The sequence below is a fragment of the Sapajus apella genome, unplaced genomic scaffold (genome assembly GCF_009761245.1).
Source record: "Sapajus apella isolate SASKATOON/1434 unplaced genomic scaffold, GSC_monkey_1.0 scaffold21, whole genome shotgun sequence".
In the NCBI taxonomy this organism is placed as follows: domain Eukaryota; kingdom Metazoa; phylum Chordata; class Mammalia; order Primates; family Cebidae; genus Sapajus; species Sapajus apella.
Window position 1 is genome coordinate 14,191,230 of NW_022436961.1, and position 22,802 is coordinate 14,214,031.

Sequence of the window (22,802 nt, forward strand, 5' to 3'; positions counted from 1 at the left end):
TACCAGGGGTTTATAACCAACTTTGACTCCCATATTAACTATCATACATACTTTAATAGCAACTATATCCTCATTTATATTTTGAATATAGTTTCAAAGGTGCCCTTCCCCTTCCCCCAACTTTTATAAAGCACAAGAACCTAATCAGAACAAGACAACATGTGCTAACGCCTATTGAGAACTGAGGAAGTAGAGTGTTGCAGGGATCCATTCATTAAAAATTCAAGCCCTATATCTAGTCCTTTATTTCAACAGAACCTAGATAAAAAGAGCATTTGCATTATAGACTTCTGAAAGAGGGATTAAGAGGAGAAGGAAAGAAATACTAATTTCAGTAAAATATTCAAAGGACTGATAAAATGAAAACTTCAGAGGTAGAGGCAGGAAAACAACACTGAAGCCTGGAAAGGATAATATTTTAAGAAAGTGAGAAAAGTATAAAATTCTGACTAATGACAGAAACATCCAATGGCTAAGACAACAAGGTGAAGCAAGAAGGAGTGACAGTAGGGACGGTGAAAGTCTAGAAGATAGGTAGGAAATACATTTCAAGTTCAATAATAGTTATCACTTACAAAAGCAAGTAACATAAGAGGCTTTGTGGTCAGAGAGAGGATATTATAAGTGGAAGCTTCTCAAGGTAGTTTTATGTAATGACTTAGTCCAGGATGTGGCTATGTTAGTGAGAGACTCAGGAGGAAATGGGAGAGTCAATTGAAACTGGAAGATGTCAAGAAACTGAAAGGACAGGATATTCAAAGGTCATGTTAGTGGATGCTGAAGAAACAAAGGATAATGACAGAGAATGTGATTTTTTTAAAAAAATAGATGCCAGGCACTGCAATAATTTGAGGTATATTGAAAAATATATTAGAAGCTGGAATAGACGGTTATGAGGAGAGAATAAACTTTATCATTATTAAGCACCACTACTATATCTTTTAGAATGACATATATATGTTAATTTCATCATTAAAAAGCTGATTATGATGAAATGTATGACATCTAGGAAGACAGTTACATAAATCAACCTGCCATGGCTAAACAAACATCCACCATCTCAAGTATCAAGAAACAGATGATATACTCAAGAATCATACTTGCCCTCTGAAGTTTACCTTAGATTTCAAAATAAAAACATTGTATACAGCAAAGCAAAATTCGAATACACACACACACACACACACACACACACACATATCATAGAGAACAAAATGCTGATTGAATACAGCTTCATATCATCTAGATAACTAAAATGAAAAGTCCCATTTGTTTGAAATTGCTTTTTCTCTAGACTATGGCTCATGTTGAAAAATTTGAAAACACTACCGTATTCAAAACACTCACTCAAAACCCTGTATAAGGAGGGACTACTGTACTAGATGACTTTCCTTGAATAAACCTCAAGTGTTCTAATGTCATCCAACTCAGTAGAATTTGTACTTTATAATGGCAGGATAGAATACGTCCAGTCTTTTAAAGAGACTGTAAATTAACTAAATTCGACAACAGTAATCCATCAAAACTGAGTTCCACGTCAGTTGGCATTTGACTGTATTTGCAAAGTTAATGTTGTGAATCTTCCCTTAAGTAACTTTAGATTACCATCTCTCTACTTACCTTTGAAAAAAACTGCTTCTAAAAGAAACAATAAACCCTTACCTATTCTGAGGGAACACTATACCACACACACACACACACACACACACACACACACACACACACCATAAGAATAAACCTTTATTTAAAATTTAGATAATATCAAATGATACTTACCAATGCACACATCAATTTTCCCTTTAATAGCAGCTTCATGTAGAGGTGTATAGTTCCAGTTATCCCTGGCATTTGGATCAGCTCCTTGGCACAATAACAGACTTACAACCTCAGCATGGCCAAAAGAACAGGCGTTATGAAGTGGAATGAGACCTCCATCATCACGAGCATGGACATTAGCACCCATCTGCAGTAAGTGTTCTACAACATCCTTCCTTCCAAAACCTAAAAGGAAAGGGGAAAAATGTCATGTATATATATTTGATTTTGTAAAAAGAACCATTAGAATATCTGTAACAATATCAACAAGTATGAGCAACTGAAGTATTGCACTCTATGGTAAATGGAGTAAAAGAAAACAAAAGAAATATGAGCTTCACTCAAACTAACTCATTTCACACAATTTAGAACTAAGGAAGCTCTTCCTTTAGTCTCTGGGCTGTTCATTCAAAAAACATTTTTAAACACTTAATATGGGCTGTGCAACAGTGCTAGAAACACAGAATAAATATGACAAGACTTGTCCAGGCATTCACTTTCCCCTCATGCTTCACAAGACAAAACTGTATATAGAAATTCATCTCTATATTTACAGAAACAAAGGTTATTTAAATACTGCAGATAGGCTGGGCGCAGTGGCTCACACCTGTAATCCCAGCACTGTGGGAGGCTGAGGTGGGCGGATGACCTGAGTCAGGAGTTCAAGACCAGCCTGGCCAACATGGAAAAACCCCCATCACTACTAAAAATACATAAATTAGCCAGGTATGGTGGCAGGTACCTGTAATCCCAACTACTCAGGAAGCTGAGGAACAAGAATGGCTTGTACTGTACTCCAGCCTGGGCAACAGAGTGAGACTCCATCTCAATAAAATAAAATACAAATAAATAAATACTGCTGATAACCGAATCCAGAACAAATCACAACATACAGCATTATATTAGGGAAACTAGGGATGAATGTATGGATACCAGAAATACATGGTGAATGCTTGATCAAAGGGATTTTTGAAAAGAACTACTAAAGATGATACCAAAATATCTGTGGCCAACTATATGAAATGGGTGATGAATTGAAACAATTCAAGCTTGGATGTATTGAGTTTGAGGAAACAATGTGGCAAATGAGTGGGAATACAAGGACTTGGGAACATGAAGCCTGTACTTTACAAGAAGTTTGTAAACTTTACAAACAGTTTGTAAACTGCTGAAAACTGTTTTCAGACAGAAATGGGGCGTTGGGGGAAGTCAGAGTCTCAAGCAGTCTAAGGATGAGGTAAACACTTAGAAAGGTAAGAAACACCAAGAAAGTGTAACATTATAGAGGCCAAGGAGCAACAACATTATGCAAAGTCCAGTATGATGTAATTAGATCAACGGAGAAGAAAAAAATGGTAATTTTAAACTAATTTTAGTATAGTGGTAAAATTACAAACTAAATTGCAATGGATTATAAAAGGAAACTGCAAATATTAGCATTTTTATCTTCACAAGTTAGAATCTTAATTAATGATTCTTTCCCACTTTAAATTTTATTAGGTCTTAACTAGGTATCACCACCTCTACTATTACTGTGTAATATTGTTAGAAAATGGCATCTTAAATAAAAGTAAAAGCCATTTTGCACATATATTAAACAAATAAAAACCATGTGGAATAGAGCAAGGGAAAAAAGAGATTTATCTCAAGATATGTCTTCTATACTATCTATAGGAATTCATTCATTCCAGAAAAGCAGGCTCTAAGAAAAAGTCTCCAAAGTAAAGCATACATTTCCACAGATATGTATCACAAAGTCAGAATGAGGTTTCCATGGAAAATATCCTTGAAACTGAGCTGGCAATTTTAGGTGAACAGGTCAATTCTGTATTAGTAACTAGAACAGTAAAATTATAGGGTACATGCTCAAGTAAACTGTCAGCATCTTACCAGCGTTCTTGGTTTTGTTTTTTAAATACCTGCAGAACTTTACGGATGTTGGGTTTTGTTTAATTCTCTAACTTCAACTTCCTTTTCCTGCCATCACATCCCTACCCTTCTACAGGGACATAAGTGCTGTCTTTACCCAGGACGACTGAATTATTCTCCTCTATGGATGTGAGTAAAGCCTGAGTTCAAACTTCCAACTCCTCAAGAGCAGCCATAGTAGCTGAGTCCTGCAGAGCCCCAGGGGTGGAGCTGCCCAAGGCCTTGGGAGCCCACTCCTTGCATTAGTGTGGCCTAGATGTGACACATGGTGTCAAGGGGGATTATTTTGGAATTTTAAGATTTAATGACTGTCTTCTGGGTTTCAGACTTCCATGGGGCCTGCAGTTCCTTTGTTTTGGCTGATTTCTCCCTTTTGGAATGGGAGTATTTAGCCAATGCCTGTACCTCCCTTTGTCTTGGAAGTAACTAATTGGTTTTGATTTTTCAGGCTAATGGGCAGAAGAGACTTGAGTTAATGCTGGAATGAGTTAAGACTTGGGGACTAGGGAAGGCATGATTGTATTTTGAAATGTGAGAAGGACATGAGATGTGGGAGGGGCCCAGGACTGAAAACTATGGTTTGGATTTGTGGCCCCGCCCAAATCTCATGCCAAATTGTGATCCCCAATGTTAGAGGAAGGGCTTGGTGGGAGGTGACTGGATCATGGAGGCAGAGTTCCCTCTTACTATTCTCCTAATAGTGAGTTCTTACAAGATCTGGTTTTTAAAAGGGTGTAGCACATCCTCCTGCTCTCCTCTTCCTCCTTCCCTGGCCATGTAAGAGGTGCCTGCTTCCCCTTTGCCTTTCACTATGATTGTAAATTTCCTGAGGCCTCCCCAGCCATGCTTCCTGTACAGACTATAGAACTGTGAGTCAGTTAAACCTCTTTTCTTTATAAATTACCCAGGCACAGGTAGTTCTTTATAGCAGTGCAAGAACGGACTAACACAGCCATTATAAAAACATTTTTGCCATTACTAAAAAAAAAAAGTCAAAATAAATGTCCCAGTAAATTTGTCCTATTCATTTAAGATAAATGCCTCAAAATAGTAGTACTAGGTCAAAGGGTACACATTTAAAATTTGGGCCATGTGCAGTGGCTAGTGCCTGTAATCCCAGCACTTTGGGAGGCTGAGGTGGGACGATCACAAGGTTAAGAGATCAAGACCATCCTGGCCAACTTGGTGAAACCCCATCTCTACGAAAAATACAAAAGTTAGCTGGGCATGGTGGTGCGCACCTATAGTCCCAGCTACTCGGGAGGCTGAGGCAGGAGAATCACTTGAATCCAGGAGGTGGAGGTTTCAGTGAGCTGAGATTGAGCCACTGCACCCCAGCCCAGTGATGGAGCAAGACTCCATCTCAAAAAAATAATAATAAATAAAATGTCACATATTGCCACACTGCCCTCTATCAATTTTCATTTTCAACCAAAATGCTTGTGGCCATTCTGTGCACATTTATAAGCTTTACAAAGAGGTAAAAAAAAAAAAAATGCATTGTTATGTACTTTGTTCAGTTCAGATATTTGTTTTACTGTTGAAAATTAAATATATGAATACAGTTGAACTCTCTCTCTAAATCCTAGTCCCCTCTTTACTTCCCCAGAGATACTATTATATAAATTCAATGTTTGTTATACATTGTATATGATATACTTTTCAATGTGTTTTTAAACTCACATTTATATATTTATATTTTTATACATTTCATATTTATATATTATATATTCATATTCTATGTGATTAGAATATATTTCATATATTCACATTATTATTGTCAATATCATATGGTTCAATCTATATTAGTGGAAGGTTGATAACCATAATCCCTCCTTCTAGCTGATATAGTTTGGCTCTGTGCTCCGACCCAAATCTCATGTTGAACTGGAATCTCGCGTTGAAGGAGGGGGGGCCTGGTGGGAGGTGACTGGATCATCAGGGTAGTTTCTAATAGTTTAGCATCCCCCAAGTGCTGTCACATGAGTGGATTCTCATAACATCTGAAGGTTTACAAGTTTGAAGCACCTTCCCATTTCTGCTGTCTCTCCTGCCCTGCCATGGTTCTTCCTCTTCACCTCCTGCCATGATTGCAAGTATCCGGAGTCCTTCTCCAACTCATGTTTCCTGTACAGCCTACAGAACTATGAGTCAATTAAAACTCTTTTATTCATAAATTACCCAGTCTCAGGTAGTTATTCATAGCAGTGTGAGAATGGTCTAATACACTGGCCAACAGAAAGACTCAATTTTGCTCAGACTCAATTTTGCTTGAGAATTGGGCAGGAAATAATATATCAAGAGGAAGTCATCCCTTCCCCAGTCCAGGGAAAGAATCCTAATTAAGCCAATCAGCTAATTTCATTCTGCTGTGCCAGTGACTGGCAATAATGACAAATGGGAAAATCTAGAAGCTTCTGGATATATTTTTCTCTCTTCTACACCTCCTACAGAAGGTGTGGGAAGAAGAGTGCCCTTTCCCCTCTCCCTCTTCTTCCCAACATTTAGAAAATTCAAGAGAATTATTTTTTTTGATGCTAGCATAAAACCCTTACTGTGTTCACAAAACTGAAACCGACTCTTGAACTTCCTACCTCTACACTTCTTAGGGAGCAGGAAAATAAATGTCCTTAGGCTTTTAAGTCAGCTGAAGTTTTAAAATGTAGTTAAATTTATGCAATTTGATATAAGCATCTGTTCCTATGTTTACTAAGCATTCACATTTCACCTCTTGTCAGTTCATTGTCTTGGCCATTTTCTTTTGGGCTATTTGTCTTTTCTTATGATTTTGTAGGCCCTCTTTACATACTCCGAACCTTATTCATTTCCTACATGGTTTGTGCCTTATATATAAAATTTAACAAATCCTTCCTACACTGTTCCTACATTTTCTCCTAGATTATAATTCTTTCACATTTAGATATTTAACTAACCTGTAACTATGGTGTGAGTTAAATTTTTTTATTTTATTTTTTCCATATCTTTTCTTTTTTTTCCATATCTTTTCTTTTCAGTTGGTCAGTTTGTCTATTTGTTAGTATAACTTTAAAACACGTCTAGATATCTAGTAGAATAGAGTTGACCCATCTTGTTCCTCTTAAAATGTTATCTTGACTATTAAAGACTTTTTGATATTCAACATAAATAACTTTAAGTTCCACGAAGAAACTTGTTAGAATTTTTTTTAAAGCTCATTGATTGTAATTAATTCTTCAACGCTGACAAGTTTACAATACTGAGTCTTCAAATCCACGTATATGGTATATAACTCCATCAATTCAGGTCTCTACATCCTTCTATTTCATGTTTTTCCTCCATTAATATTTTACAGATATTTGTCAAGGATTATTAAGTATTTTAAAGTATTTGTTGTTATCCACAGAGAGGGCAGTGGTACATTAGGAGAGGTCAGTAGAGCCCATCACTCTGAGCCTTTGAGTCACAGCACAGAGTCTGGATTTGAGCAGAGATTTGTCAGGCAGCCAAATCTGTCTGACAGCTAATGTAGCTATAGCACAGTCAACAGCAGGAATGGTAAGATGAAGTCAGAAAGACAGATCATATAGGGCCTTTATAACAGACAGGAAGACATTCAGTTGCAAATAACATTGTCTAACTAGCAGAGGCATAAGGAAAATGGAGAGATTCACTTGTCTCACACAATTTGTCAAGACAAAGTCAATCCAGGCACATACAGCAGTTTATCAATGGTATTAGGAGCTCCTTAAGAAACTTTCCACTTTGACTTTCTTAGCATTTCCACTTGCTTGTTACCTCACAGTCACAGGAGTGCTGTATCTCCAAGCCTCATATCTAGGTTCTCAGACAAGAAGGCAGAGTGAGTAAAGGTGGCGGTTGGATGGGGGCGGGTGGGGGAAGGTTTCTTTCTTGACTTTTTTATTATTAAGGAAGAAATGGTATCTCCAGCTACTTTCATCTATAGTTAAATTTGCCAAAAATGTGTCCTCTGTCCACCTACCAGAAAAGGCTAAAAAATCAAGTCTTTCATAGCTGAACACACTACTGCCTTGAACAAAATCTAAGACCTGTTAGTGAAGAATTAGAAGAAAATAAAATTGGAGTGGATAACCAACAGTATTTTCACAGCTTTGTAAGTCTTGGGCAAGAAGATTGGATTTCGTTGTAAGTATGTGGGAAACCATGTATATGGGAAATTACTTGATTCTGTTTAAATCTTAAAAGGATCATCTGTCAGCTATGTGAAAAACAGACTGAAGAGAAGTGCAAAATCAGAGGACTAGTCAAGAAAAATTCTGCAGTAGTCTGGACAAGAATTGATAACTGTTTGGGAAAAAAATAGTGAAAGTATAACTGGGTCAAAAAAGAGAGAAACTGGGATAGGTTTTAAAGCAAAGATGACAGGCTCTCAGGTTTCTAGCTTGAGCAACTCTATTTCTGGGGGCACCAGTTAAGGAAAGGTCAGACAAAGCAGGTAGCAACAGGAACTGTACCCCAATGACCTGCTTTTCCCTAACAACTAAATCAAGTAATATAATTTGTAAATTTCAGCATATTCCTTCCCCAAACAGTTCAGGAGAAACAATGACATTATATTACATATTCAAAGCAATTTAAAAATATACTATATGGTGTTCCGACAGTGAGGAAACCCAAATTCATAACACATAGACTAACCCCAAGATACTTAACAATTTTCCTTATTCTAATTAAAGAGTTGAGTAAGATCTTTCAAAAATATTTCAATATCAAATGTAAGGTCACTGGTATCTATTCCCCATTCACTTATGTTCAGCATTTTAAACCTGCCTAAATTTAAAACTCCCAAGGAACAAGGATGGCCAATATTAAATCTTATAACTGACAACTATGACTTCTGAAATTTCATCAAAGAGAAAATTCTAAGGTGTTTGGAGTATTTTAAACTGATGTTTTTATCTATGGCAGCAAAATCACATCTTAAAAATCATTTTCCCCCTAATTGGACTGTCACCAAAACTACAACCACTGTACATCATTTGAACTATTAATCTTTTAACCTACACTTATATACTCATGAGAAAATTTATATTACATCCCCCATACTTTTTAAGCGTAAAAAGATCCCATTATACCCAAAAGATAAAGTAACCGTAAACTAAGTTTGGAGTTGTCTAGGAAAATAATTCATGGAACTCTCCCATATATATCTATTTTATTGTGTGAAATTTACTTTAGCCTCAAGCTGCCTCCTTACATATGTTAGGTTAGGCCTAAAAGTTTCTTCATACATAGTGAACTGCAACCTAGCTGGATATGTAAACTGAACATAACCTACTTTTGTACCAATCACAGAGATTCAGCCAAAGGCAGCTGAATATTCAAACTGTGTTCAAATAAGGTGAAGGGTGAACTGTAATCAATCAAGCTCTTTCTATACCTTACTTTTGTCTTCTGTACATCACTTTCCCTTTTCTATCCATAATTGTTATCTGACCATGTGGCAGCTCTGCAGTTACTCTGAACCTATCTGGCTCTGGAAGCTGCTTGATTCACGCATCATTCTTTGCTCAATTAAACTGTTAAATTTAATTTGTCTAAGGTTTTTCTTTTAACCCCTGACATAAAGGAAATCAGAGAAGCTGAGTTGGGAAAGAAAAAGGCACCTGGTTACAAATGTGATGTGTTTACCATTATCTTTAAAAACATTAGGAAAAACTAGAATCTAAAATATCAGAATGGCTTGCTATATATATAAAATATAAATATGTATTTCTTTCCTTAAGTATTTTCAATCCACTTCCATCCAAAATAAAAAGTAAAAACAAAAACTCTTTTTTTTTTTTTTTTGGGGTGGGGGGAGATGGAGTCTTGCTCTGTAGCCCAGGCTGGAGTGCAGTGGCTCCATCTTGGCTCACTGCAACCTCCGCCTCCCAGGTCCCGGTTCAAGCAATTCTCTTACCTCAGCCTCCCAAGTATCTGGGATTACGGGCACAAGCCACCACACCCAGCTAATTTTTGTATTTTTTAGTAGAGATGGGGTTTCATCATGTTGGCCAGTCTGGTCTTGAACTCCTGACCTTGTGATCCACCCGCCTCAGCCTCCCAAAGTGCTAGGATCACAGGCGTGAGCCACTGCGCCCGGCCAAAACAAAAACTCTTGACAATAAAAATATTACTTTTGATGAAACAAAATTCAGCTGTGACACAGTTATGTAATAAATATGAGGTTTTTTTTTTTTAAATGGTTTTTCCGAGCCAACAGATTTGCCATTCACTGGTTTAACACTAGTGGTTCCAGATACTTAGGAGTATCTCTAAAGGTCCACTAAACACAGTTAACTCACCATTTTGCTAAATTAAAAATCTGAATGACACCTGTATCTTGGCTGATGTGCAGGAAGCAGCCTCGAAATTACAGAGGGCGGTAAAGCGCAACAGCCCCATCTCAACATGACTTTCTTATTCCACCTGTTTCCTTGTACAGGTCTATTTTCTGAAGTTCTTTAAAGTTTTCCATTTTGCTGTATTGCATGGAGAAAATGTATCTGCTACAGTGATAGTCCCAAAACTGGGTAATAGGGAAAGACTTGTGACATGAAATAGAAGAGAATGAGAGAAAAGATAGGAAAGATAGAGGATGGAAAGAGAGGAAATATTGTAGAAATAATGACAAGACTTTTAATAATTAAAGGAAGAAGTAAAAGTTCAGATTAACATATTCATGGAGTGCCAAATAGCATGGACACTTTGTAGCGAAGTCTAACAATAACAAAGGTTACATAGTCTTTCAGAAAGAAAACAAATCAGCTAAAAACAAAAAACAAAGAATCAATTGACTGAAGTCAACCTTAACTATGAGAAAAGACATTTTGATACTTAATTTCATATATAACTAACTTTATTTCCATGTAAAAGTGAAATTAAAATAATCTCAGATATACAAAATCTCTAAGGTGAACACAGAAAAATCCTGGTTGAAAATACTTATGACAAATTCAGTAGTATGTGTGTGAGCATGTGTCTATACATCATGAATTAACTCAGTAGAAACCTATCCTCTCTCAAGAATTAACACTGACTAATAATCACAGGGTTACAAAGCAAACTTAACCAAGTCTGAGACAGAAAACGTCCCTAATAAAGTGATATTTTGCGCTAAGATCTAAGGAATAAGCAATTTACCAGACAAAAGGATATGGATAAATGTTCCAAGGAGCGCAAGGCATAGTAAATACAAAGATCAAGAGGCGAGAAACTATATTCAAGTACCTAAAAAAGTTCAGAATGGTTCAAACACAGAGAAGGAAATCGAGACTAAAAGTGGCAACAACATGGAATCAACGAACTTTCTGCCACAGAAATCATGAAGAGAAGCAGATCATTCCTCAAAATCAACACAGTATATCCAAACTACAATTGCTTTATTTCACGTATGTCAGTGTGAAGACTAAGACCACTACCAAAGCAGTATAATTCAAATTTCTGCTATGTGAACTCCGATACAGGTTAAGAAAACTGCTAAATGTAGATAGATACCTATATATACATCAATCTTGGCAGTCAAAGGAGGAAAAAAAAAAAAGTTAAAAGAACTCTTGAAATTCTGCTGATAGTTTTTGATCTAGCTTCCTTAATTTCAACACAGAATTTGTTGTAGAGGTTACTCTTACGGCCATAGCAGGGAGGAAAAGGTTAAACACAGTGCAATGAATGAATCACAGTAACTAGACATCAAATGAAAAAACAGCCAAACGTCCCCGAAAATAATTTTTAAAAAAGAATATCTACCTCCATTTTTAATGGTTGATATTTATTTATTTAAGAGACAGGATCTTGCTCTATTGCCCAGGCTGGAGTGTAGTGGCATGATCATAGCTCACTGCAGCCTTGACCTCCAGTGCTTAAGTGACCCTCCCACCTCAGCCTCCCTAGCAGCTGGGACTACAGGCAAGCCACCACTCTAGGTATAAAGTAGATGCATCTGACAGCAATGACTTGACCTGAGCATACCCTGAGAATGACCCTGTATGGCAGATGCACCTGAATGTGTGGTCACATATATATCTGTTTTCTTGTGTTAAATTTACTTTAGCCTCAATTTCTGAGCTAGGAAATCCGAGAGTGGCCAATCTGAAGATCCATTCCTTATCTATGAAGGGCATCTGAGCCCCAAGCCCATCCTGTGGAATGGAACATGGGCCGCACCAAGGATTGAGTCCCTTTGTTTTGGGTTAAAGGTTCCCAGGTGGAGGCTGTTGGGGGAGGCTGTTAAGTGAAAACGCTATATTAACTACATGCTTTTTGCAAGCAGTTAGTTATTCTACCCATCCTGATGCCACTGGGCCATGTGGTAATCCTGTCTACCATAACAGCAATGGACTGGTGGTTCCGCCCAGCCCACTGTCATTGGAATCTCTCCCCCATATTTTAGCCCCCAGGACAACATTGTTTCATTTGCTGGCTCGGGGCCTCTTTTTTGGCCTCTTGAACCTGGTGCTATTCCCATTACAGTCAATAGGGGTACAGCACAATATCTGGCTAGCTTTTTAAATGTTTTTTGTAGAGACGAGGATCTCGCTTTATTGCCTAGGCTGGTCTTGAACTCCTGGGCTCAAGTGATCCTCCCACCTTGGACTCCCAAAGTGCTGGGATTACATGTGAGTCCTCACACTTGGCCTGCATTTATTATTCAATAAATGGTTAAAAAAAAAAAAAACTGGCAACTGATTAGAAAAGAACAATTTTTAAAATACTTACCTCTCAATATATAGCAAAATAAATTTAAAATAGATTAAGGTGTAAAACGTCAAAATGAAACCATAAAAAAATTAGGCAGACAGTTGCTTGATCTCATGATAGGAGAAGAAATAGAAAAGAACAAACAAAAAAAATTTTAAGGCAATAGATGTAAAAAGTTTATAGATCTAAAAAAAGGCTTTTTAAGGCAATAGGTTTGAAAACTTTATAGATAAAATTTTAAAACAAGCCAGGAAAATATTTGCAATGACTTTAACAAAGCACAGATAAGAATGACACCAAAAGGCAAAAGAAAAAAAAAAAAAAAATAGGAGGAGAAATAATGCCAAAAAATAAATGTCAATTGTCTTTTAGGTAAAACACTGACCTCAGAAATCAAAGAAATGCAAATTAACTAAGTATTGGTTTTATCAAACAACTAAAATGTTTTAAATGACGACATTTAGAGAGATGTACAAAAAAAAAAAAAAAAAAATAGTGCTCATGGGAGCACTATTCAAAATAGAACACACATAAAAACTACCCAAATACTCAACAGTAGAATGGGTAAGTAGCAGTATATTCACACAATAGAATTCTATAGACAATAAAAATGAACAAACTACAACTATATAAGAGAAATGAATTTCCTACAAAATAGTTCTGACTATATAGTATCATTTATCACAAGTTTCACACAGACAAAACAAATTTATGGGTGGTAGAGGGGTGGTGACTCAAAAGACATAGGATAGGAGTTCATGGATTGCAGATAATGTTCTGATTCTTGAGCAGGGCACTAGTTACCCAGATGTATTCACTTTGTAAAAATTCACCTCTGTATATACTTATGATTTGTGCATGCTATGGAGCTATGTCCACACCAAGAAACTATGGTAATGGCTGATGTTGTTAAGGATGTGATGACAGGAATTATTAGAATCTTTTAGGAAACCAAATGGTATTTGTTCCCAATGATAAAATCTGAGCTTTCAAGGAAATATTAGAATTCTGTTAACACTTGCAACTGCCAATATAAACTTAACAGTTTCCCAACTCTAAAATACTTGTCTGACGATATTGGTGGTAACAGTAACAATTATTTTTATGACAAAGTAAAACACATCAACATTTGGAATATCTGCATAGCTTCCAGAATCAATATTTTCCAAATGATCGAAACAAAATTTTTTATACTTCTGCTGTGTTAGAATCCAGAAATCCATTTCTGGATTCTAACACAGCAGAAGTATAAAAAAATTACTGATTTGGCTTCAGATTCAACATTGCAATTAACCCTTAGAAAACTAACTACTTAACAAGTGTGGGTGTAGAATCAAACAAACAAAAAAAAAAACACAAAATTACCTGACAGTTCTATTAAACTATTCCTTCCTTTTCCAACAACATTTTCTGCTTGAAGTAGAATTTTCTTCAAATATTTTAATCCAAACAATATACCACAATTGGCAGGTAGAAGCAGATGAGAATTAGCTATCTTCTGTTAAGTCAGACATAAAGTGACTTGCAAAGTGTAAAATAATGCCTCTCTTTTCATTATTTGCTTTAGAAAATAGCTTCTTTTCATTAAGAATGTTTTTTACACATATATTTACATATAATGGAGGTTATCATTTTATTTTTAAAATTTCTAATATTACATTGGTTTTAAATTTTTAGTATGGTAAGACTCCATAGATATACTCTATATAAACAAAGTTATTTCGATTATTTTTAAGTGTGTAAAAGAGTGCCGAGACCAAAAAGCTTGAGAAACATTGCATTTTTACTATAAGCTTTCTTAAGGGCAGGAAATATATGCCATTTGCATAATCTTGCTCATATGTCTCACTACTCTAACACCTTAGGACTCAAGTCAGATCTCTGAGAAACAAACCAAGGGGGAAAAATACACCATGTGTATTGTCCCAGTGAGTGTTAATTAAACAAATTGCATGCAGCTTGCTTGAATTTCCATAAACACTTCATTAATGCTGAGTTGCATACTGCCAGAGAAGGTCTACAGTCACTCTCAAACATGTGAATTACAGGTAAGATGAAGAGTGTCCTCAATATAATTGCTGAGATTCATTCCATTAAATATACTATTTTCCATATTTCATGTTGGTAATATTAAACTCTCCAGGACAATAGACTAAAATATCCACTCTAATACCCCCATTTTCTTCCACTTAAATGTGGTAAAATATACATATTATAAAATTTACCATCATAACCATTTTTAAGTGTTGAGTTCAGTGGCATTACATACTTTCAAACTGTAGTGACTCCAATGTTTCATTTAGTGTTCAAAAAAATTTTAACTTCTTCCTCCATGAGTCAAAACATACAGCAAAATTTATTTGCAAGATTTTCTAACAAATCTAAATGGTCTTTTAAAGAATGTAGTTGCAAAATATCCTTCCTTCTTCCACTAATTATGAGGTTCTTCAAAGATTATTTCCAATTACACTTTTTATGTTTATAAAAACAATTAATTGAACAGAAGATCAGAGAGCCCCAACATTCTAGTAATTGCAAATGTTCCAATACCATACTTACAAAAAAGTTTTACTCTAAATGCCTAAGAGAAGGACTGGAGGGAATAGCTGCCTTGGGGTAAAAAGATGATGGACTACTTTTAACTGTACTTTCCAAAATTTGTAAAATTACTTTTTTAGAAAACCAAGTTGAGAAAGCAATAAAAAACATCAAATTATAAAATAACACAAAATACAGATTTTATTTCTCATTGCTACCAGCTCTCCATTTGAGTAGCACAGACCAAATGATTTTAAGACAACCAGATTGGGTTTAAATCTAGCACCATCACTTAAAAGCTAGCTATGTGACCTTGTACTCTAAAGACAAAAGACTGGACCAACATACAAGGATTATTATTTATGCACTTAAAAAAGTCAGAAGATCAGAAATCAGAAGTGTTAGCTCAAAAAGTTTACTTGTTCAAATACTTACAGAGCACCTAAAACAAGCAATTCATTGAACTAAATAATGAATTTCTCTTATTATATATCAAATATTTATCTGCTTTCATAAAATTAATATAACTGTTACATTTTTCTATTAAGTTTGTGTATTTTAGGGATGGGGGAAGAAGGAGGCAAACAAGTTTTGATAGCTTGTTCAAAGTTTTAAAAATTTATCCAAAAAGCTTTCTTTTTTCAAATAAGAATATTTTCCCGCAAAGAAGAAAAAGTTGGCAACTCTTCTCAAGACATTAGAAAAAAACAGCTAAAATGTATTCATTAAGTGTAATTCTATGTCATTTCTTTCGAAAATACCAAATTTCCACAGTCAACATGAGAACAACCCAAGCATCTGGAAAAGGAGAACTGCACATCTTATTAACAGGACGGATGAGAATATCAAAATGGTTTCTATAGCTAATGAATATTATCAGAATGACGGCATCAGATCTTTTCAATGTCTACTTACTATATATGAGACATATCTAAGTTGACACATATATAATGCTTTATATATACATATATTTGCAGACACAAAAAAAGTGTGTATACACACACTTTAGGCATCAGGAGGTTTAGTTTATTTTTAGACTAATGACAAAGATCAGAGTTTTAAGTTTTTTTTTTTTTTTTTTTTTTTTGAGACAGTCTCACTCTGCCGCTCAGGCTCACTGTAACCTCTGCACCCACCCACCCCACCCCGAGTTCAAGCGATTGTCCTGCTTCAGCCTCCCGAGTAGCTGGGATTACAGGCACCTGCCACTGCACCCAGCTAATTTTTTTGTATTTCTAGTAGAGACAGGGTTTCAACATCTTGGCCAGGCTGGTCTTGAACTCCTGACCTGGTGATCTACCTGCCTGGGCCTCCCAAAGTGCCAGGATTATAGGCATGAGCCACGGCGACTGGCTGAGCTTTAAGGTTTTTTGAGTCAATCGGTAAATTCGAAACAAATTTTGTTAGGTTTGGATTTGTAGTTCATATAAGTTATCTGTTAACTACCAAATGCTTCTTCATTTTAAAACAAAATCTACAGCAGAAGAAAAAATGTATAGCTCCAAACATCTGCCACCTACCAGCAGTTTAGTTTGTCATACTGAAAAGGCAAAAGGGATAAAGAAAAAATCTTAATTATTTCCCGTTTTTCCAAAACCAAAATAAATAAATAAATAACTTGTCTAAGCTGAATGGAGACCCGACACACTCCAAGAAAAAAAAAAGCTTAAAAAAAAAAGTTTAAGCTCACGCCGCTTTAATGGTATGAACGGATACCTGAACAAACTGGCAAAACAAGTTTCTAGAAAAGAACCCAGTAACTCGCTGTGGGGAAAAGCAAACTTAAGACATCTGATGAAGCCTTAAAAGAAAAACAATGGGGACACAAAAACAAAACACCTAAAACTTTCCTCAATTACTCAATATCAAAGTAATTTTTTTTTTAATGAGGCCCAGAGTAATCCTGAACTCCTAGGCTTTAGTAGAAATCCCCAGCAAATCCACTTCTCTCAATTTTTTTAAAGACATAATACTTTTAATTCAGCAACAAACTAAAAGTCCATTTCTGAACGTTTCTTTCTCATGTATGTTTTATTTATCAAGCCCCATCAGGAGAGGCTTTACCTAGCCCTCAGACTCCAACCCATCTTATCTTAACTAATTCTACTGAATTCTTACTATAAATCTCCATTAATGATGTATGGTCTTAGGTCCCTCAAGAGCAGGGCTACACCAAAACATAGCTATCAGAAGAATAAATGTAAGCCAAAGTAGCTTCAAGGACAATGACATGGGGAAAAATAAAAATTTAAGCACTAACCCTTCAATTTTATCTACTGCATATTCTATAATAAGCTACCTAAAAAATTATTTGTCTATGACACAAAAGGAGGCTGTTAAATACATTAAAGACTAAACTACTGTAGTGCTTTACTCCTCATCATCACACAGCTCATGATGACGTTTATTCCTTTCCAAAGGCAAACCTAACATTACCATAAAATATATTTTCTCAAATTTATTCACATTCCTTGATTACTTTTCTTCTGGATACTAAGCTTGAGATAGTTAACGTATTTATGCTCACAACTTGGCCTTTGATGATATGCCTTCTATCTTCCCAATATGTTTCTTTGGCCTCTTAACTGTTCAAGAATCACTTCATGTCAGGAAAGAATACCTGGCCTGTGACATATTCAATTCATTGTTGGGGTAGGAATGCTTTACAGGTGACTGGACCACACTTACCAAAAAGGCTAAATAGATTATCAGGAAGACACTTTATCTATAAAATGCCCTTAGCAAAATGTCTCCGATTAAGGTTCCTGAGAAAATGTCTCATAGGTTATATAAACAGAGGTATAAAATGATGATGTTTTATAATTTAAATACTAGTACTGTAAAAGATGATCCTGAAGACCTTACTGAGAGACTTGATCTATTCTAGGCCAGAGCTGCATGTCCAACATGAGAAAAGGGGACAAGGGAGATTACCCTATCTCAGACCTTTATTTTTATCCTTGAAATTATTTAGTAATTAATTTCTGTAAAAATGAGCAATGAAAAAAACTGAGGTCAAATACATACAAAATTCTTACAAGAAGAATTTGAGGAGAATAACATCCCCACAGACAATAACTAACAAAAAAAAAATGCTCACAAAACAGACAAAATTATAATCATTTTAACACTAGCTAAAAGAGAATACAAAAATGATACAAGATATGAAAGTATAGCATATGCCTGAGTTAGAAATAAAAGTCCAGAAAATAATTCAAAATAAAAGAAAAATAACTTCAAGAAGAAAAGATTAAACAAGAAAGAATACAAAAATGGAAAAAAATGCGAGATAATGCCTTATAACAGAGGTAAACAAACTACAACCCATACACCAAATCTGGCCCATCACTTATTTTCATAAATAAAATTTTACTGGAACACAATCACACTCATTCATTCACATATAGTCTATGAATACTTTTATGGTGTAAGAGCAAAGCTGAATAGCTGCGAGAGGGACCACATAGCTACAAAGCGTAAAACATTTACTAACTGGCAATTTACAGGAAGTTTTCCAACTTCTGTCTTAGGAAAAGTAGAAGATGAAAGGAGAAAAATAATGTTAATTTAAAAAATAAAGACATATATATTTTAATAGGATTCAAAAGAAAGTGACAGTTATCACAGGTTGGGGGCAGACAGTTATAGTTTAATGGGTACAAGAGCTTACTTAAGATGAAAAAAAATGTTCTGGAAATGGACAATGGTGATGGCTGCATAACATGGCAAATGTACTTAATGCCACTGAATGGTATACTTAAAATGGTTTTTATGGTAAATTTTACATATATCTTACCATACTAAAGAAATAGAGCAAGTGACAAATTTAGAAGAGAGGCAAAGTTTCAATATACATAAAAAGAAAAGGAAGAATAATAAAAAGTATAATTTGAGAAACTTTTCTGAAATAAAAGATCTGAAACTATGTAAAGAAAAGGCATACCACATACCTGAGAAAATCCATCTAGAGAAACTAACACCAAGACATACTCTAGTAGAATATCTGGTCTTTAATAGAAGAGAAAAAAAAAATCCTTTGCCCATCCGGTGGCGGAAAAAAAAGGCTAAGGGAAAAAAACTCCAATTCTCATCAGACCTTCAACATTAACAGCTCTTAGCAGGTCCTTGAAAACCAAAAGTCTAGGTATGGAAGAAATGATGTTCAGATGCAACACAGAAGAGGTAAGTAACAACCCTTATAAATAGCAATAGTTTGAATCGGAAGTATCAATATTAGTTAATGAGGTAGGTTAAAGAGACAGATTGTCAGAATGTCTTAAAAAGCAACACTCAGATATATACTGTCTATAATAGACACACTTTAAATATAAAGACAGATTGAAAGTAAATGAATGGAAAAACATCATGCACAGCATAAACATAGGAATACTGAAGTGGATACAGTCACATCTGATAAAACGTAGCTAAAATCATAACAATTTTAATAGGATACATATGAGAATTTCTATGACTTGGGGCCAGATAAAAGTTCTCATATAGGTGATAGGTCAGAGAAAGCAATACCCGTAAGATAAATATATAAATTTAATTTAATTTAAAACTTCTGTTCAAAGGACCCTTGTTAAGAAAATGAATCAGCAATCCATAACCTGGGAGGAAGCATTAGCACATTTATCTGACAAAGCACTAGTATGCAGAACATATAAAGTACTCTTAAACTCAATAATAAAAGACAACCCAATAAAGCTGAAGCGTGTCCAGTAAAAAAAAAAAAAAAAAAAGGCAAAAATTCATAAAAGATATATAAGGCCTGGCGTGGTGGCTCATGCCTGTAATCCCAGCACTTTGGGAGGCCAAGGTGGGTGCATCACCTGAGATGAGGAGTTCATGCCCAGACAGGCCAACATGGTGAAACCCCACCACTACTAAAAATACAAAAAAAATTAGCAGGGCATGGCAGCAGGTGCCTGTTATCCCAGCTACTAGGGAGGCCGAGGCAGAAGAATCACTTGAACCCAGGAGGCAGAATTTGCAGTGAGCCAAGATCATGCCATTGTACTCCAGCCTGGGCAACAAGAGCAAAATTTCATCTCAAAAAGAAGAAAAGGATATATAAATAGCAAATAGACACATAAAAATGTCTTTAACATCATTAGACTTCAGAGAAATGTAAAACCACAAATAAAATCATAAGATACCATGTTAAAACAAGAGCAACCCTCAGAAATTGATGGGAATGTATATAAACTTTGGGAAAAGGTATTGGCAGTTTCTTATAAAACCAGACATTTACCTACCCTAGGGCCCAGCCATTCTAATACGAGGTATTTGCTCAAGAGAAAGAAAATCCATAGCCACAAAAAGGACTTTTTAAGAATGTTCATTGCAGCTTTATCCATAATAGCCAAAACTAGAATCAACTTAAGGGTCTATCAGTTGGAGAAAGGATACACAAGCTGTAGCATATTCATATAATGAAATCTACTCAGCAGTAAAAAGGAACTACTGATACATGTTACAAAAATCAAAAACATTATGCTGAGCAAATTAAGCCTTACCGAAAGAATAAATATTGTACAACTGTATTTATATGAACTTCTAAAACAGGCAACTCTTATTCTAAAAAAAATAATTTTTTTTTTATTGAAAAAAAGTCAGAATAGCGGTTGCCTGAAGGAAAAGAGGTAGTGACAGAATCGAGATAAGGGATATGAGGGAACCTTCTGAGGTTTCTACAAGGAAAGTCATAATTTTAGTTACATAGGTTCCTGCATTTGTCAAAACTCAGTGAATGTACACATAAGATTTGCACAGATTTCATACTAAAAGACAAATCTTTACACAAATACTGAACTAGATAATAATATGCACATCAGCATAGTTAGAGAAGCTGCACAGATGCCTACCATTTACATTGACATGCTTTAATAAAAAGATGATTGAGGGATAGAAGAATTTATGTAGTAATACACATGTAACAGAAATTATACGGTATTATAATTTATGTAAGCATTCCTCTATAGTTAAACAGTTGGCTTGTTACCAATTTTTTTGCTATTGGAGATACATTTACATACCATTTTATAAATGCTAATTTGTTCTTTAAATCATTTGTTTCCAGAGAATAGTATCACTGAGGTAAAAGAAAGAGATAGACACTTTGCACATCTAACTAAACGTTCTCTGTAAACTTTTTTTTAAAGAGGTACCTTAAGAAAAGTGTAAGGTTTTAAGAAAACACTAAGTAAAAGGTAATCCAGTTTATAATCAACAATTTTAAGTCTAGGAAGATATTTATGAAACTAGGTTCCTTTCTTCTATTACCAAATTAGACCCTTCTTAAATCCTGAGGCAGGGTATTTGCTTACAAGTAATATCAAGGATCCTACAGGCAATGAAAAGCATAAGGTAATTCCCACTTTCCCACTCCAAGACTGAAGCATTCTGACTCATTTTATTACCCACTGATAAGTAACAATTTAGAGTACATGGTGACTTCTATTATTAACAGGAACGACATTTGTACAATGGCGAAAAAAAAAAAAAAAAGCATGGCCATACTGAAAAATCCAAAGAGTCAGGAATGAGATGAAAAATCTCTGTATTGTTAAATATGTATTGTAGTAGATGCCATTAAAACAAAACAACAACAACAAAAAACTGGCATCCTTATTTTGCTGGCTTTGATTCTAAAATACCTCATGTTACCTATCATAATCCAAGTCATATGAAAACTAACAGGAAGCCCCTTTCAAAATTTCTTCAATTTCATGTAAATACTATTAAAATCTCAGAATTTAATGTTTTATTAAAGCCTTTAAAAGGAAAAAAAAAAAACCAAAAACCTCATTTGAACTTTTCTATAAAAAGAGACCTCATCAGAATATATGGGTCCTTTAACAAAAATATGTCACTACTGGGAACCAAACTAAGGAGGTATCACTCTAAATTGGTACTCTTTATAAAACTCTTTTGACTGCTATACTTTAAAAGAAAACCAGGGTCAAGAATCACATCTGTAGAAGAAAGTCTCATATAAATTCTAGTCAACAATAAAAGAATGGATCACTTTTACGAAGCCATCTTAAGAAGGCATCAGAAATAGTATTTCGAGAACCTGTATCATCAACAATGAAAACAAGGGCTGGGCTCAGTGGCTTACACCTGCAATCCCAGCACTTTGGGAGGCTGAGGAGGGTGGATCACAAGGTCAAGAGATCGAGGCCAACCTGGCCAACAAAGTGAAGCCCCATCTCTACTAAAATACAAAAATTAGCTGGATATGGTGGCACAAGCCTGCAGTCCCAGCTACTCTGCAGGCTGAGGCAGAATTGCTTGAACCCAGGAGGCGGAGGTTGCAGTGAGCCAAGATTGAGCCACCGCACTCCAGACTGGCGCCTGGTGACAGAGCAAGACTCTGTTTCAAAAATAAAATAAAATAGAAACAAGATTTTGTCTTAATTGCAGATAAGATGATTCTATTATTAACACAGTTTCTAAACCATATTCTAAACAAATTATCAAAATCCAAGACAGGATAGAAAGGATTCTTAATTCTACTGCTGGAAATAATATGGTTATTCGTAAGATAATATAAATACAGTGATAAGGATTTAAACATGGTTTCATACCACTTCTGAGATGTTTAAAAGTGATTTCCAAATACCACATGTGCTCACTTAAATAAGTGGGAGCTAAACCTGAAGTACACATGGACACAGACAAAGGACTAATACACACTGGCGCTTACTTGAGGCTGGAGGGTACACGATGGGAGGAGGGTGAAAGTCAAAAAACTACCTATCTGGTACTATGTTCATTACCTAGGTGATGACATAATCTGTACACCAAACCCTGAA

The 22,802-nt window shown here is 35.4% G+C and overlaps 1 protein-coding gene across 1 annotated transcript in view; it reads right to left on the minus strand.

Moving 5' to 3' along the window:
* Positions 1-22,802, minus strand: part of TNKS (tankyrase) — a 185,227-nt gene that overhangs the window by 158,859 nt on the left and 3,566 nt on the right. Inside the window, exon 2 of the mRNA XM_032288311.1 lies at positions 1,777-2,001. Within this exon, the coding sequence (XP_032144202.1) occupies positions 1,777-2,001 (225 nt within the window). The remainder of the gene's footprint in view (positions 1-1,776; positions 2,002-22,802) is intronic.